Source organism: Colossoma macropomum, unplaced genomic scaffold, assembly GCF_904425465.1.
Source record: "Colossoma macropomum unplaced genomic scaffold, Colossoma_macropomum, whole genome shotgun sequence".
NCBI lineage: Eukaryota > Metazoa > Chordata > Actinopteri > Characiformes > Serrasalmidae > Colossoma > Colossoma macropomum.
In genome coordinates, this window is record NW_023494794.1 from 3,175,069 (window position 1) to 3,192,839 (window position 17,771).

At 39.2% G+C, this 17,771-nt stretch overlaps 1 protein-coding gene across 4 annotated transcripts in view; it reads left to right on the plus strand.

Annotated features, from left to right (window-relative positions):
* The window catches only part of abr (ABR activator of RhoGEF and GTPase), a 199,826-nt gene that overhangs the window by 110,504 nt on the left and 71,551 nt on the right, over positions 1–17,771 (plus strand). For all 4 annotated transcript variants that reach the window (XM_036579907.1, XM_036579908.1, XM_036579909.1 and 1 more), the window contains 7 exons: positions 2,943–2,995; positions 4,207–4,347; positions 5,448–5,569; positions 8,252–8,420; positions 12,019–12,141; positions 12,691–12,766; positions 13,885–13,989. In XM_036579907.1, the coding sequence (XP_036435800.1) occupies positions 2,943–2,995; positions 4,207–4,347; positions 5,448–5,569; positions 8,252–8,420; positions 12,019–12,141; positions 12,691–12,766; positions 13,885–13,989 (789 nt within the window). The remainder of the gene's footprint in view (positions 1–2,942; positions 2,996–4,206; positions 4,348–5,447; positions 5,570–8,251; positions 8,421–12,018; positions 12,142–12,690; positions 12,767–13,884; positions 13,990–17,771) is intronic.

Genomic DNA, 17,771 nt, shown 5'->3' on the forward strand with positions numbered 1-17,771 from the left:
CTTCTCTTTCTCATCACTGTCATATGTGAGGAATGAAATCTAGTTCTTACATTTATAGTAGCTATATTATAATAAAAGTAAAAGACCATACACTGTATGACTAAACAGGCCGTGATAAATAAACTGTTCTCTTTGTATATTTCCTACTCTGCCCCGCCATTTTCTCCGTGTGGAAATCAAACACAAATAATTTCTATTGCACAAAAAGCCCCTTTCTATTAGAGCTGTCCAGTTCCAGAAAATTCTGGAGTCAGCTCTGATTCAAAGTGTTTTGGAATCAATGGAGTTGACTATCCATGTGGGTTCTGGAAGGTTGCATTTTTCATACAGACTGTCTGTACAGTGATCACAGAATGTCTCATGCTCTGTATGCACACTGTGTGGAATTGAGTTCAAAGCTTTGGAGTTGACTGTCTATTCCCAAAAGCCTGGAATTGAGAATCTATTTTTTTGGTGGGATTGACTCCCAGTTCTTTCTATGCATTTACAAATCCAATATGTTAATGCTATTTTTTATTTCTGATGATCTAAATGGACTCCCACAGTGTGCTGTGAGTCAAAGTAATTACATCACCCCAGTTACTATACATAAATCATTCCATTTTAACAGGATGTCTGTGGCCCCCAGTGTTTTCCAACGAAATACACCTCCCTCATTTTCCATTGCGTCATGCATCAGCAGGGGCTTTCTTTCACTGATGTAACGTTGATTAGGACTACAGAGTCATTAGTGTTTGTGGTTGGTCACAGTTTTATTTATTTGTCTTCTTTGCTCTAATTTGATTCAAAAGAAAGACTTTTTAAGAGTATATTTTCTTATAGCTGTATGAATGGACAAAAAAAAGCTTCATCGGAATGTGTTTATTACCTTCAATAATTCAACTTAGAGTCTGAACATAAAATCATGGGAACATAGTTAGAACACGATGAGAGCAGATTCCAGTTTTCATCACACATTCAGTGAGAGTAACAGGGGCTGCATGTTCCAAACAATCAGTGTATATATTGCATATGTTATATATGGATTGTTCTGCCAAATTGGATTAGAATTTCAGACTTCTAACTGACGAAGTTAGACTAAAATCCTTTTGCATAGTATGTTCCTATGTCTTGATTATTTTATTAAAACAAATGAACGTTTGGGTCTTTGCCAAATGTTTCAGTAGTGACTGTTGCAGTAATGACAGTTTTACACAATTTTGATCATAACTCAGAAATGCTACCCAGTACATGACTAGCAAACAGCTTTGAACAGTTATACATCCATAAAAACTATTTTTCATTGAAACCACAAAAATATACTTGCATACTTCACAAAATGTATGTCAGTACTTACAATTCGTAATGTTCCCACTAATATTTAGACATTTACTTCAAAACAATGGGATCTAACTGCTCACCACGTGGTCATAAGGGACAGGGATACAGTCTCACTCCCTGCTCTAAAGTGCAGGGGTGTGACTAAACCAAGGCTTCGCCTATGGAGTAAAACTCTGTTTTGATAGTGAATAAAACATGAGACAGCATTTGTAAATGAAGTTTTTATTTAAAAATTAATTCAGACTGGATCTACCGATGGTTTGAAGGATCAAGCTAGGAAAATACATTAAGGAATTAAAAAGAAAAGCCACAATAAAATCAGTGATGAACTGTGGCTATAAGGGCTTCAGTTCAGGCCATGAAAGTCAAATCTTGGTCAAAACATGAGGAAAACCCACTTTTATGATAATGCTAACTTCAGCTAGCTTCCCTACAGGATTCTGGTAGTTTGTTAGCACTAATCTTATGGTGGTTCCTATGAACATTTTTTTGGCTATTCTAGATTAAACACAGGCATTCAAAGCTTTAAAAGACATGCCATGTTGTGCTTAAAGCTTGTCACAGACATGTTACATATAAGTTTAACTTATTTTTGTGAATAAGTTACCTACATTCACAGTGACTCTTTGAGTAGTGAGGCCTGATGAAGAGCTGCCACAGTGCTTTCCATTTCTAACAACCTATTGGTTCCTGCCACTTACATAACTTCCATAAGGCCTAGAGTGGTGTTTTTTCTCTGAAGGCCTAGAGGGCCCTGAAGATTCCCTTATAAAGATCTGTTTTTCTGTATAATTTTGGCAGATACTGATAAATCATCGCATTCATTAAATCATTAAAATCTCTAGGTATTATTGGCCAGCCAGTATATTGTTTGGGCCTTAGTGTTGACTGTTTATTTACATGGCATTGGTGTTGTCTGCTCCAGCACCCCCCGCGACCCAGAAGGATGAGCGGTTTAGATGGTGTGTGTGTGTGTGGTGTTGTGTGCATGGTTTGGCAGCAACACTGTCTGCTTTGTGGAGCCAATGGCTGCTCCAATAAGCGGTTTGAGTTCAGTAATTGGACAAGCCTGTGTGCAATTTTATTGTGTCAGTATGTGTTTTTCACCCAAGTTGTGAGCCAGTGTATGGGAGAGAAGAGCATAAGGAAAGGACATTGGGTCCTTCTTTGCCGCTTTAAGACCGGTTGTGCTGACTGCAATAGAGTAAACATGGTGCTGGACAGCTCCTCTATTGCAGTAGAGAGAGGGCTGAAGAGGAGCAGGGAGGAATATATGGCTGAGGGTGCACTCAGCCTCAGACAACATATCTGAACCATGTGGATTTAGGAATAAACAGCTCTCTCTCCTTCGTTAGCATGTTTAACAGTTTAAATCACAGCCACACATGCGAAATGAAAAATGTTGCTCTCATCTAGAGGGACTTCTCTGTGCACTCAGCTGTGTAATAGACTTTCAGAGAGGTGATTTACTCTTTGTGTGTGTGTGTGTGTGTGTGTGTGTGTGTGTTTTAGTGTGTTATATTATATTTTGGTTATTCTCTGTGTGCTCCTGTGTAAACCGTGTAAAAGTGCAGTCTGCCAGTCTCACACTGTAGTAATGATATATTTTTGTCTTTTCACAGCTCTGCTATATAAACCTATTGACCGTGTCACTCGCAGTACCCTCGTACTACATGTGAGTATACAGCTCTCCCTCCCTCCCTCCCTCTCTTTTCTTTCTCATTTCTTACTCTATGTCTCTCTTCCTCTCTCTCATCTTTCTTTTCTCACTTTCTTTCTCTCTCGTCTCTCTCTTTCCTTATCTCTTTGTCTATCTCATCTCTGTCGTTGTCTCTCATCTTTCGTCTGTCTTTCTCTCTCTCCTTTATCTCTCTCTCTTGCCTGTTTTTCTCTCTCTCTCTCTCTCTCTCTCTCTCTCTCTCTCTCTCTCCCTCTCTCTGAGGTGTGTTTTTGAACTGAGAGTTGGCACATAAGCTGGTGGGCAGAGTCTGAACAATAGCTGCTGTATCACAAAGGTCACCTTTAGTTAAAGCTACTAGAAACACACACACACTGTAGTCCTCTGTTATCAGAGAGCATTGAGTGCTCTGTGAGTTGTCTGTGAGTGATCTGTGATCTGTCTGTGCCAAGAAGCACTCTTAGAAAAGTGCTGACTTTATGAACTGCAGCCAGTGAAATGAACTGTGGCCCATCTTACACTGACCTGTTCACCTGCACTGGGACTGCACAATTTAGTAATTTCTGCAGTTCCTGGACACCACAGTAGGGCAAAGAGCAATTACAGACCAGATCATACTTAAGCGTGGTATATTTCTAGTGTTGCTATAGGACAGTAGTGTAGAGATTTGAAACCCATATTTTGAAAATGAATTGCTGTTTAATGTTTTTTTGAGCATGAACATTACATCAAGGTACTTGCACTTTTTACGTGAACAGTCCATTGTTGGATACACCAGCATCTTCTTTGACAAAAAAATGCAAACTTTTTTTTTACTTCCTTTCTCAGTTTCTCAGCTTCTTGACAGCTACACATCCTTTCAGACCCATAGCATTTAATAGACAGAAACACCTGTGGATTATTTCTAACTAGAATGGAGCTTGATTTTCTCTCAAAGATGAATGCTTTAAGTGTGGTTTATCTGGTGGGGCCAGTTTTTGTGGGCTGCCAGGTCTTGGTTGTTTTCATAATTTTTTGAATTTCTATCTTAGATCTAATCTCCATACAGACTTTTGTACAGTACTGTATATTTATTTTCAGTGGTTTTTATGTCCCAGTTTTTTTGCCATTGTGTAGGCAACACCTAACCCAATTTATAAGAGCCCTGATAAATATAGAGTGGGTTTAGATTAGTATTTGACTTTACAGCCCTGTGTGTGTTGATGCAGGACCTGCTGAAACACACTCCTAAAGAGCACCCAGACTTCGCCCTGCTGCAGGATGCCCTGCGCATTTCTCAGAACTTCCTCTCCAGCATTAACGAGGAGATCGACCCACGCAGAACCGCTGTCACCACGCCCAAAGGAGAGGTGTGTATATCATACATGTAAATATTTGTGACTATATTTATGACAGTACAAACTTAGTAGTAAACACATTCATCCCCCTTGTTATGATGTCAGTTTAAACTTTTCAGTTGTTTAAACCACTTTTGGGCAAAAAGAGTCTCAAAATGTACTTTCAACAATAGTTTTTTTTTTTTTTTAAAGAAAACTGTTAAATCATTATTTAGACAAACCTACTTTTAATACCAAGGACATTATATGAAACTGATATTTTCAAAAAATAAATGTATTGTTCGACACAAATAGAATGAGTAAATATCCATATTATGATAACACAATTTTTGCAGGTATGTAACATGGAGAATTAAAATTATAAACGGTGTCACCGGACTTTATACCAGCCGTGTATGTAAACAGATCACAGCAGGTGTATCTTTATTTTTTTTCTGTAAAACATGCCTTAGGGGGTACTCTATAAATGTGGCTCTCCAAGTGTTATAGTGACCTTTAATTTTCTCTTTGTTCTCTCTCTCTCCCTCCCTCACTGTTTCTGTTTATCTCTCTCACCCCTAATCTGCTTCTGCCCTGCCAAAACACTTTGCCTCCCCTCTCAATGTGATGTGACCCATTAGCTTTCTGTGCGTGTCCCAGTGTCTCTATTAAACAGTTTTGAGCTATGTTACGTCTTTTCACCACTGAATCTCTTCTCTCTTGAAAGAACAGTCGTGCTTATGACGTCTTTCCAGACCTCTAGTGCTGATTCACTCCTCATCCCTCGTTCTTCTCTCCTCCACAGTAGAACGCGCTTATTCACTCATTCCCCACAGCTCAGAGGAAGTCTCTATTCACGCTTTCTTGACGTCCAGCTTTCAGCAGGGATATTCTAAGCCTTGCTGTCTTTTTCTAAAGAAAAGTTCAAAGAAGGAAGCTATTTCAGTCTTTTCATTGTAATTTCTTCTGACACTGTAACATCTTTAAGTAATGAGTGAGTGCACTGAAGTGTTTGACGCAGAAGTAGACCGTGAGCCCATCTGCTATTCTTTTACAATAGATATATGCAGAATGGTGTGCATGTGTTCAGGTTTATATGGACTCACAGGTGTGTTTGTGTGTGTGCATTGCAGGCTCGTCAGCTGGTGAAGGATGGTTTCTTGGTGGAAGTCTCTGAAGGTTCTCGGAAACTCCGCCATGTTTTCCTCTTCACTGATTTGCTGCTCTGTGCCAAAATGAAGAAGACTGCAGTGGGGTAAGATGCTTACTAGGGGTGCAAATTTTGGTCGATTGTTTTGACTGATCATTTACCACCATCAATCTGCAATGAGTCTTTAACCAGCAAGCCTAAAATCATAGACGTGACCCATCAACATATCAGTTATACAACATAAACGTGGCTGAGCCATGTTCAGAGCCATTGTAAAATACTTCATATATGCACTCTTATGAATGCACACACCAACTGAATCCTGATTTAAAGCACAGAGATTTTAAAAAGTGTTCCTTGTATGTAAATGGCCCAAAACTGTATTAAACACACCCTATATAAGAGTTTTGCCTAAACTGAAGGCCTGATAGCTATAACATGTTCATGAATATATGACCAAAAACTAAAAAGTTGACTATGTTGTCACTGTCCAAGGAAAAGTAAGTGTCTCCCAAATGATAAGTTTACAGGAGAGGGCAAAAACTTTCTTTACTTTCAATGTAAGTTAATGTAAGGAGATTTTATTCCAAGCTATTTTGGAACATTTCTATTAGTCCAATCATTGTGAAATTTTCACACAATGTAAAGGACGCCTGCTGTGCTCCAGTTGTGGAGAAAAATAAAAATCACAATAAAAATGGAGAGACTTGGGGTTTTTTTGGACAGCAGTGATATGCAGGGTGTCTTTCCAAAACACATTATAGACATTATTTGTTTCTGTGATTTATTTTTTTTGGGAGTGGGCTTTACACATACGATATCAGTGCCAAGTATTAATTTCATAAACTTGTTATGAACAAAGTTGTTCCAAATGGATAGACACAGCATTTTGGAATGGAACTCTTCATATAATGATGGGCTGCTGAAAATTCTAAAGATATATTTTTTAACTCTCATTGCTGGACCACGTTCAAATGAGCATAACTGATCAAGGCTAGCTTTGGACACTGTACCTCAGAAGCTCTGGAAAGCTGCCACTGTCCACTACGTCCTTCTTACCACATGCACCTTCATGCATACAATTAAAAAAAAAATGTTCCTCAGCTGCCTGTTGAAGGAACTCTTGTTGAGTGAAAAATCAAATGAAATGAATATCTTTTTTTAACTGAAAGCATTGGTCCAACAATAGTTATTGGTCAGTTAACAGTTAATAATTTCCTTAATACAGGTACACATGCACACACAATTTGTGTATATATGCAAAGAGAGAAATGATCAACACCCTCACTGTCTCTTTATTTCCTGTGTGTTGTCTTGGCATCCTGTTTTTACAAATGAATGCGTTCATTTACTGGAATGCATCCAAATTAATTGTCACCCAGCTGTCGTCTTGGTTGGTGTATCCCAGGAGGCACGGGCGGTGATTGATGCTGTCACCATGGCCACAATATTCCCACAAGGATAACGTGCATATGTGTGTCTCTGTACCTGTTACAAAAATAGTTCAATAAAAAAAAATCCATTTTACATAATTTCCACCCAAATGCAGTCAGTCAGCCAAGCAATGTTTGGTGTCTGAAGATTGACTGAAGAAGCTTTTTAAGTTTTATGCTGGAGCTGAAATGAAGAAATTGCCTCAAAATGTGCTGAGATCTTGAGTAATCTCAACTAGATTTGCTTATGTGTGTTTTTATCCTGTGTGAAAGGGGTCTCTAAATTCAATCCTGGGAGGGCCAGTGTCCTGCACAGTTTAGTGGTTTTCTTGCTCAAGCTCACCTGATTCAACTCCTCTGTTACTTGCCAGGTTCAGTGGGTGTGCTTGAGCAAGGAAATCACTGCACTGTGCTGAAGCTCGCTGTATGGCCTGCTGTACAATACAAATGGACCACATTATGTTGCATTACTTTTTAGCCACATTAGCCTCAAAAAGACTGTAAAACTATGAAAAAACTGCAGACACACGTCTTGGCTGATTTACTACATTTAGAGTAAAGGGAAAAGTTTTTCACCGAACTATGGCTTTAGCTCTCTTCTTCGATACACAGGCTGACTGAGCATACCTTTTCACTTTTTTTGTACTCCCTGCCACGATTAGAGCCAAAGCATCCGTGATTAATTGAGATTAAATCCAATTCATTGGCTGTAAAGCCAATTCATCTTAACCTTGATCTTAATTTCACTCTGTAGCTATCACAGCAGCCATCTGTGCCCTAATGTTCCATTCCCCATTAGAGCAGCTGTTCATCATTAATGGCCATTCTGTGATGGGCTTTGTTCGACCTGCTGACAGAGCCATTAATATTCAGTGTGTTAATTAGAATGAATGAGGGCCATGGTGACTGTAATTGGCTGCTGTGTGTAAGCGAAGGTGTTTAATATGCTGATTATACGCCACTGCAGCACCAAGCTGGGCTGTTGTAATCAGGCCTGAATAGAGATGTATTGGAGGTTTTTGAACATAGCTGTGTTTGGAGCTGTTGCTGTGTGGATATACCCTGTAGAACTGAAAACAATGACTGTTTAATCGCCACAAAGGTATCTCATGAACAGAATGACAAAGAGGTGTGTTTAAGGTATGTTGCAGTCTGATCTGAAAGGTCAGATTCACACATTCTACCTCTGTGTGGTGTGGTGAGCGACGTGGAATGTCTCGGTTTCCCTAGATGTGTTAGTGAGAAAGAGACTGGGAAGTGTCCGACTGGGAAGCTATGCATTACGCTGTAACTCATTCCTCACTCTTTGTCTCTTGCTTTTGTTTTTTTTTGTTTTTTTCCCCCGTCTCCTCAGGAGGAATCAGCAGTATGAATGTAAGTGGTATATCCCGCTGGCTGACCTGACATTCCAGACACTGGACGACTCCGACTCCTGCCCGCACGTACAGACCCTTCCTGAGCATGAAATTGAGGAGATGAAGATCAAGATCTCGCTCATTAAGAGCGACATCCAGAAAGAGAAGGTACAGACCGCTTTTCTCTATTCCTCCCCCTCAGCGTAGTGCTGGTGTAGTCTTGTGTTGAGTTGCGTGATATTCTTTTTTCAAAGTTGCTGAAAAAACAAGTAGACTTTAGGCCTTTATCATCTTCTTTAAAAATCTGCATGTAATCATTTGACCATGGTGGTGGTTTAATAGTTTCCTTCAGTGGCCGCAGATGGTCAAATGGGTTGAGTTTAAATGTCTTTTGAAGAATTATTTCACTGTATGAAGTGAACTCATAAAAATGCTCTAATAATGTTTGGCTAGATTTGAGCCTGTTTGCACCTAGGCTTTATGTGTCCCATATCTGGAAGCTGTCCGTATATATATTAAAAAGACATTGCGTTGCTGTGTCAATGGTCGTATTGCTGGCCAGCATTTTGCGGTATAACATACAAACACAACTTTGTCTAGTTGTGTAGGTATTTGAATGTGGGCTTATGAGCATGAAAGCTGAAAAGCAGTTATACTACCTGAGAAGGACGGGACACAGATCTCCCACTACTCCTGACACACACACATAGCTTGCTGTCTTTTCTTTCCCAGTAGCTTCAAATTAAACACAGCATAGCCTGCATAGACTTTGCCTACTCAGCTCCAGCATCACAACAACCTGATTTAAAAATGAAAATATTGCATGGGGAAATGAGATTCAACCAATATCTGGATACAGGAGCAATATTTGAAAAGGGGAAGTGTAAATGTGCTCTGTCCTAGGGCGTTTCAACACTAGAGCTTTTTTCCGGACCCAGGTTCACTTGCTCTGGTCTGGGGTTTGCTTCCAGTGAGCTCTGGTTCAGTCCACAGCGTGTGTGAAACCTGTCCGCGCCCGGCGCCGTGTGTGGGGCTGCATGATTGGTTCATTTTCTAACGTCACTGCTTCGACTAATTGTAATATTTCCATTTTCAAGTTTCGTGATTCCGGGAAAGGATTGCTGTTCATAAAAAGCACTGTTCTTTGCCGCTTTAGTGTTTGTATCCAAGGAAAATAATAAAAAGCAGCAAACAGATGGTAGTGCCTACCATTTTGCAACCTATGCAGCAGAAAAGTGACGTATGGAATTATGCAATGGATTCATGGTTCAGATAGAATTCTTGTGTGAAAGCAAACCAGCGACAATGAGCCCAGAATCAGTTTTCAATGCGGACTCAAATGTTCGCAACAAGTGTGAAAACAACCTAAATTACATATGATCCCATCACCACGATCAGATAATATTGATCAGATTTTAAAGGCAAGGGTAAACAGGACCTGTTAGCCTGACCCGCAGACGGCTTCTTTCGCCCCATTAGCATGTACATTTTGACTGTGGCTGTTGACATGGCGATGATAGTAAGTATTTTTGAAGATAAATGGCTGTGTAAGGCTGGGATATGGGAAATCTAGTCTAATACAGGTTCCCCATAAACTCTGGGTCATAATTCCATTGTGCTCAGATTTGTTTTTCTTTTTTTTTTTAACTTTGGGAGAGACTGTTTAGCTGTTTAACTGTCAAATAAAAAAGTAAAAATATATTTCTTATTCCAGTGTAATTAGTTTGATTGGTGGCGGAATATATCAATTGAAATTTTAAATAAATTGCTGTTGTTGCAAATGATTTCTAGGTTATGTACTGTACAGTTATTACTGAATTGCTACAGTTTGGAGTCCTTAAGTATAAGGTTTACTGTCTCTAGAGGTCATCACCCAAGACCATTCTTAGATATTGTCTGTTAATTTACTACCTAAAATTCAAGGTTTACACAGAAGGTTTTAGGATTAAAAAGAGGTTATTTAGAAGATGTGTGTGGGGGGGATCAAGGTTCACGAGGGTCAGTGTTTCTTATTTCTGGAAAGTGACAAACTTACTAGAAAGTGACAGGGATAATTGCAGCCACAATTAGTTTGGGCCAGACTGGCACAGGCCTTAAATGTCTGTTTGTCTTTGTGCACCCAAGGTTACTTCAGGATAGCCTTGCACCAATGCCACACACACACACACACACACACACACACACACACACAGGCAAACACACAGAGGAAAGGCTCGGTTTTGGTCGTTTTGGTGTGCCTCCAGAGCACTGGGCTGTTTATTTTAGCTGACACTGACTCACTGAGAAAGGGGCGTGTTGTTGAAAGGTAGTTCCTCCTGCAGTTAGAACAAGGCTGCTTTTATTATTGTTTTGAATAGACCTGTATGAATTCCCATTGATGAAGCGATGCTACTGGGAATGAGATCACTCACTTGTAACTGTTGTTTCCAGTAAGACTTGTGTAAACAGACACAGTGTACAGCTGATTGTGCTTTTATCCACACACGCACATTCCCATTTACACAATACCTCACTCCTTTGTTGTCTTTATGTAAATCAGATTCACATGCAGTTCATTTCAGCCTTCAGTTGATAGAAAAGACAGCTTTTTTTTTGGAGTGCGGGAAGGGACAGACCGAGTAAAGAAATAAAAGAAGGCGAGAGAAAAAACAGCAGGAAAGAGATGGAGCCAATCAGGAGGTGCCGGAAATTTCTGTGATTGAAATGTGATTACTCCTCCATTTTTAGACTGCTTCCCAGCAGGGGTTGCTGTGTGTATGTATGTGTGTCTGTGTTTGCCTGCTTGCATAAAACTGTGCTGTTTAAAGGAATACTCCAGCATTCGTCTGGACGATCCCAAAAATGGTTAGCACAATACTTTCTTTTATAAAGAATCGGGATTATCGATTATATGCTCTGTGTGATCTTTAGCTTACATGCTTTTTTAACTGATTTAATCAAATTAATTTAAGTAAATCACATAATTGATAACGTACAATTATCAATTATTATACAATTATGTAATTATTGTAAAAGTTGTTACTGCAAACGTGCATCTGTGGCTGTTACTTCTCTTTAAATGACAAGCACAAAAGTGACTTGCATGCTAATAGCGCTAGATTGCTACACATGAGCAGTCCCAAAGCCACATAAAAAACAACAAGGCGCTTCCCGTTGTTAATGCGAAGAAATTCAATTATAGATGGCCGTTAAGTAATATATTTGTATATTGTTTTACAACTCATCTGAATGGGACACTTAACCTATGTGAAAAATGCTGAGAATTTTCTTCAGACAGTATGTTGAAAATTTACTCTGCTGCCAAGATTTATTAAGGACCCATAATAACATATTGGTTTAACATCGAAATGGAATAAAAACATTAAATATGTAAAATATTTTGTGTGCTGTTTAAAATGAAAATCTGTCAGTTCTTTTTCGCAACACAGTGATTATCGCCTTTTAAGTATTGTCATTGGGTTACTAGTCAGTCATTGCCGATATCCGTTTACACCACCCTATTGTCCAGGTCTTCTCCAGCTTTTTTCAGCCTAATATTTATATGCCACATATGATCATTTACCACAGACAGTAGTTTCCCAAGACTTAGAAGAAAAACAGAAAAGCTATTGACTTGAACACTCTTATAATATAAGACAATGGGCAGGTGCTTGTTTTATAGATATAAATCACATTTATAGTGAATTACAGAAATTTTAAACATTAGAAACAGTGCACACCTTAAACAGTGCACCATCAATTCCAATTTTTGTGTGTGGTTTAACAGAAAGCGCAGAAGGGTCAGAGCCGCAATGTGGACCGCTTGAGGAAGAAGATGAATGAACAGGAGTCATGTTTATTGCTGCATTCGCCAACCATTCCCTTCCGCATCCACAGCAAACATGGCAAGGTAACACACAACTCTACAGAAACAGCTGCATTACAGTACACTGAGATTTTTAGAGAGTTTATTAGGTATACCTACCTTGTACCTGCACTCACTGGCTATTTTATTCGCTACTCCTGTCATTTAGGCACACTTTGCTTTGTAATTACAGTAGTTACCGAAAATTACTTTGAAACCTCAAACACTCACTATCATGCCGCTACCATGTCAGCGTCGCTGCTGTGCTGAGAACGGTCCCATGGTGGACCTTTCCGTTGATGGGCAAGGTAGAGTTGGCCTTTTAGGCAGTACATGGCAATACAGGTTCCACTACATCATGCTATTAAGCTGCACTCCTATCTGTTGCGGTACATGCCAGTTTTCACACCACACACTACCAATTACAAATTGAATCCAGAGCAAATGCTCTGTTTGGCATTTTGTTAGCATGTGCTGTTCATTTTTCACTAGAGGGAGACATTGCTCATATTTTGTTCATCACTGATTCTCTCTCTCTCTCTCTCTCTCTCTGTCTCTCTCTTCTCTCTCTCTCCTCTCTCTCTCTCTGTGCAGAGTTACTTGTTCCTACTGTCCTCAGATTATGAGAGGTCAGAATGGAGAGAGAGCATTCAGAAGCTCCAGAAGAAAGGTCAGAACGCAAGCGCCCACACACACACACACACACACACGCAGAAAGTAACTATACTACCAAAACAAAGCTTCAAAGCCCCTACACAGGAGCTACTGAAACTGTGACCCAGCTGCCCTAGTCCTGTTACTTATAGAAATCATTGTGTATCTTACATCACTGTAGGCCATGTTAGTATATGTGATACAACCATCTCCTTAAAGCTTAAATGTAAGGCAATTTAATGCCCTAAGCACTAGGCTTATTAATCCCTTATTCATCTTAAGACTAGCTTTATACAGTGGAACCTTTTTTTTCTTGCAACATCATTCTGAAACAACTTGACAATTTGTTATTACAACATTTTTTACTTGTATAATAATTGTCATTTTTTGATCCTGAATGATTTATACAATCCTAGGTAACACTTTATATAAATTAGGGGGCACAAGAAGAGGAGAAAATAAATAATGCTGGTACAAGCAGCCATTTAACCCCTTAAAAGGCCAGGCTCACTGACAGGTCTAAAATTGTATTACACGGTTCTATAACCTAAGAATAGCTCCTCCAGTTTGCACTGAAGTCCCTGTAGTTACTGAATAATAATAAGTCTTAGTACGTAATAAGCCTGTGATTTTAAGTGGTTAAACAGCTGTTAGCAGCTGTGGCTAGATAAACTAGCCGGTTACAGAAATAATAGCTTCAAGAAACTCATGTTTGTTGAAAGGATGTTGTTCAGCATGATCTTGAGATGAATTAGCAACTTTTTGATTGGTTGTTAATGTAAAGTTTAGTTTGCTGCAGCTGTTGCAGCTAAGTTTCAAGAGACTTGCATGGGGCTTCACATCATACAAATCAAATGAAATACTAACGTTGCATGTACATTATTGTTTAAGGCATGTCTGAGGCATACTGTCCAATGACTTCTTTGAATTATTTAGTAACTACTGAGCTAATTTCAAGACCTGAGGTTGCAAGGAAAGCAAACCGTGCTTCTAGCTTAATCCACTATGGTTTGTCTGTGGAAGCATGTGTGTAAAAGTTGTGATCTAGAGTGCTGTGTTATATGTGTAGAATGAACAGTCTCTGCTGGTTGATGGTAATGTTGAGTTTTTATTGCAGAGCTTTTCTCATTGCAGATCTTCAGTCGTGTGTGCTGAGTACACTAGAGCTTCAGGTCCTCACCAGCTCCTGCTTCAAACTGCGTACAGTCCACAATATCCCTGTCACTAGTAACAAAGACGGTGAGTCACACATACCAATCTTTTGTCCATCTACAGGAATTGAAAATAACATCATGTTTTACCATTATCAGAGCTTCAGAATCCAAACCACATCTCTGCTCTCACTCCTGTTTCAAATTAAAAAGGTTTAACTTCTCTGTAGAAATGGGCTTTGAAAAGTGCAGCTGTCCCTGCCTTCCTCTCTCTCTCTCTCTCTTTCTCTCTCTCCCTCTCTCCTCAGGAGCCAGAAATACTTTTTGAAGAATCTAGGTTACAATCTGGTTCCAATCCGGTGATAACCTATGCCATGTTTTCTCTCTTTTCCTCTCTCGGTGCCCGGTGACCGAGGTGGGGGCTAACATTCAGACCCTTTTTCGTTTGTTTTTGTGGTGGGCCTGTTTGGATTTGGGTGACATTAAAGCCATCTGTCGGACCCTTGGAGAGATTTACTGAGCCAAGTTTAGCAGGGCAGAATGGGTGAGGAGACCTGCAGGACAATGCTGCCCCAGCCTTTAGCTTGTAGTGTAGGGCTGCAGCTAACTGTTATTCCTGTAATCGATTCATCTGTGGCCTTTTATTAGATTAATCAACTAATCAGACCATTATGCCTCCTGCTGGTTCCTCTCTCTGTTTCTTTTATATCAGTGCTGGCATCATTCAGCAACAAGCTATTTCTTTTTTCATGGTGCAGTGAAGCAATAATGTAGTGTGTTGCAGTCTGTCAGCATGACTTACACATTTTGTTGAATAATCATCACAGGCCTACTGGAGTGGTAGAGTAGACTGTTTCTCTGGTCTCTTAGCAGTATTGTTATATAGCAGGATGTAGTGTATAAGTTGTTGAAGTCAAATAGCATTTGAGAAACTGACCCACCTTCTTTCAGTAGAGTGAAAATCTCTAATGCAAGAGCAGTACGAGCCTGATCAGATCTAGGTACTGGCGTACAAACGCTGAAATCCATTAATCACGGAGATCGTTCTCCAGCCGAACCTGTTCACCTTCACAGGCTATGTTGTTGTGCAGACTGTAAAAGAATCAGCAGCACGTTCCAATTTGCTTCATCCCAAACTGAGAGGCTAAATGAGCCATTTTCCTTTGTTTATGGACAGCTGGAGGTAAACAAGCTGATTACTGTGGTTTTTTGGCGTACCATGTGAACGAACGTCTACATGTAATTGGGTTGTATAATATTTATTGGACTGTTGAGAAGGCCTAGACTTCATATAGACTTTTATGGGCATGTAACATTATAGACATGAAGAATTGTGTTTATGTAATGCCCCCTGGTGGTGATTGCAGATACTGTGGACTAGAATATTATGCCTCAAATTAGGGTTTAAAATCAAGTCACATTGGACCCTGCCAGGCCACCACTGTAACGAAGAACTAGTTATTTTTTTAACTTGTATTTTACTGTTTTTTTAATCAGTAAAATACAATTAAAGCCCAGCTGTCAGCATCCAAAATAGTAAGTAAAGTCTGAAAACATCCACCCCCTCCTTTTCGCAGCTTTATGAGTGTCATGTGTGTTGGCTAATAAGGGTCATATAATGATGTCAAACAGTACTGTGCATGACATAACACAATATAACACAGTACTGTTTGTTAGGCCACCTTCATTTATTTAATTTCCAGTCAAAACAGTCATTAAGTACAAATTATTCATTTTACAACATTGAGAAAAGTATGTTTAACAGAAAATTACACAGAAATCTCAAGAACTACATATAATGTGCATTTTTTAGAATATCTAAACTTTGCTTTTACTATAGCTTACATTATTGTTGGCTGACCTGCTGTCAGTTTTTCAAGGAAATCTCCACACCTGGAAATTTACGTCTTAGAAATTGTAGTTTCTGCTTTTCACAATCCAGATCATTCCAAACACATTCAGTGATGTTGAGGTCTGGACTCTGGGGTGGACAGTATGTTGTTCTAAGAACACCAGCAGTTTTTTGTTTGATTTGCAAGTTTTCTTTTTTGCCGCTTTCTTCACAGCTACATGTCATTTCAGATCTATATCATTGAGTTGTCTTCTAACAGTGGAAGGATGGACAGACTTGTGGATTTTGTCAGATCTGCAGATCTGCAGATCTCTCTCTCAATGATGAGAGCTTTAAGCAGTGTTTATCTGATGGTAATAGTTTTGGTGGTCTACCAGGTCTTGCATGGTTGTTAGATGTCCCATTTTCTCTGTATCTTCATTGAAATGTTTGAACTCCTGTTTTTTCTCACTTTTTACACTTTCCCTTTCCTTTTTTACCCTCCTCCTAGCGTTACTTTGAGTTTCAGATTTTGAGGATATTTTTGGTATCGGTATTTGCTGTATGACATATATATGATGTATTTGGTGGTTATCTCTTCCTCCAGTCTTTAAAGCCTTTTTCTGCTGTCATGAACAGGAGAAATAAGGAACATGGTAAAATAAAGACCAGCTGTTGGAGGAATGCAGCAGCCACCCTCCCTGCACCATTCCCCCCATCTCAAAAAAAACAAAAAAAAACAAAAAAACTTTAGTCAGACTGATGGAACAGGGTCGTAGTGGGAGTCCTTCATTACAGGGGCTGTGTGTGACAGTGAGGCTTTTCAGATGGAGAGAGAGAGAGGGAGAGAGGGGCTGTGGTACATACTGGTACCAGGCTGAAACAGTCTTGTCATAATGATGTCTTTAAGTGAAAGCGCTTTGGGCAGGACAGTCTTCATCTGTTCTGTTTAAAGGTCTAGGTCTGTGATGGTTTGGAGAAGCACTGTAGTCTTATAAGCCTTAGTTTGCACAGATGCAATTAAAGGTCTTTAGCATCTGGGTTGCATTTTGTGTTGGGCTTTGATATGATATTAATATTATTAAGCTCCATTGTCTGAAGAAAGAGAATCTGATGGCCATGAATAAGGTTCATACTGTTTCCTGTTGTGGTGAGTAAATGTAATCATATAATTCCATCTAAAAAATATCATGTCTTCTACTAAGGGTACTGCCAAGGATTAAATAGAGACACAGATTTATTTTGCTAGGTAGGCTCTGTATCTACTGGACGTAGAGAGCAGATTCCTCATGTGTTTACTCCATCACATATCGCACTGATGGGTCGGCATGAGTTTATAGGGATTCAGCCTTTCCACTTCCGGTTAAATAAACTCAGCCAGAGGGAGGACGTAACCTGAGCGTGCCACCCACCGCACTCCAACTGATACAATAAGATTGTGTGTGTGCGTGCATATGTACATATGTATGTGCGTTTTTGAAGGTCAAGGCCACCCTGAAACCATGCTGCAGCAGAGAGCCTGTGGATTTGAGATGTGTTTTTTGTTTTTTTTCCCTCTCTGGGATGTCTCTCTCTCTCTCTCCCTCTCTCTCTCTCTCCCTCTCTTTCTCTAACTTCATGAAATGATACATCATATTAATAACACACTTTACTCACTCACAAATTTGATTTGAAGATCAAAGAGCACATTCATTAATATTTTACACCATCACACTTGTTCCTTTTTGGTTTTGCATTTGCATAACGTCTATGAAAAGCTTATTTTATTTTTGGTGCTAACATGACTCAGAGACAGAGAAATGGAGGGTTTTTTAAGCACATTTATTTATTTTAATAATAATAATATAATGGTAATATTATGTAATAATGTTTTTTTTTAATTAAATAAATAAATACATACATTAAAACTCTTGGAAATGCCTGCCATGTCACATTATAAATAATAAATATATAATAAACCTAAGGCCAAATAGGTTTAAAATATGTGTTAAACTGTTATTTACTGATACTTTGGGTAGTTTTTCAACACTATCAAAGAG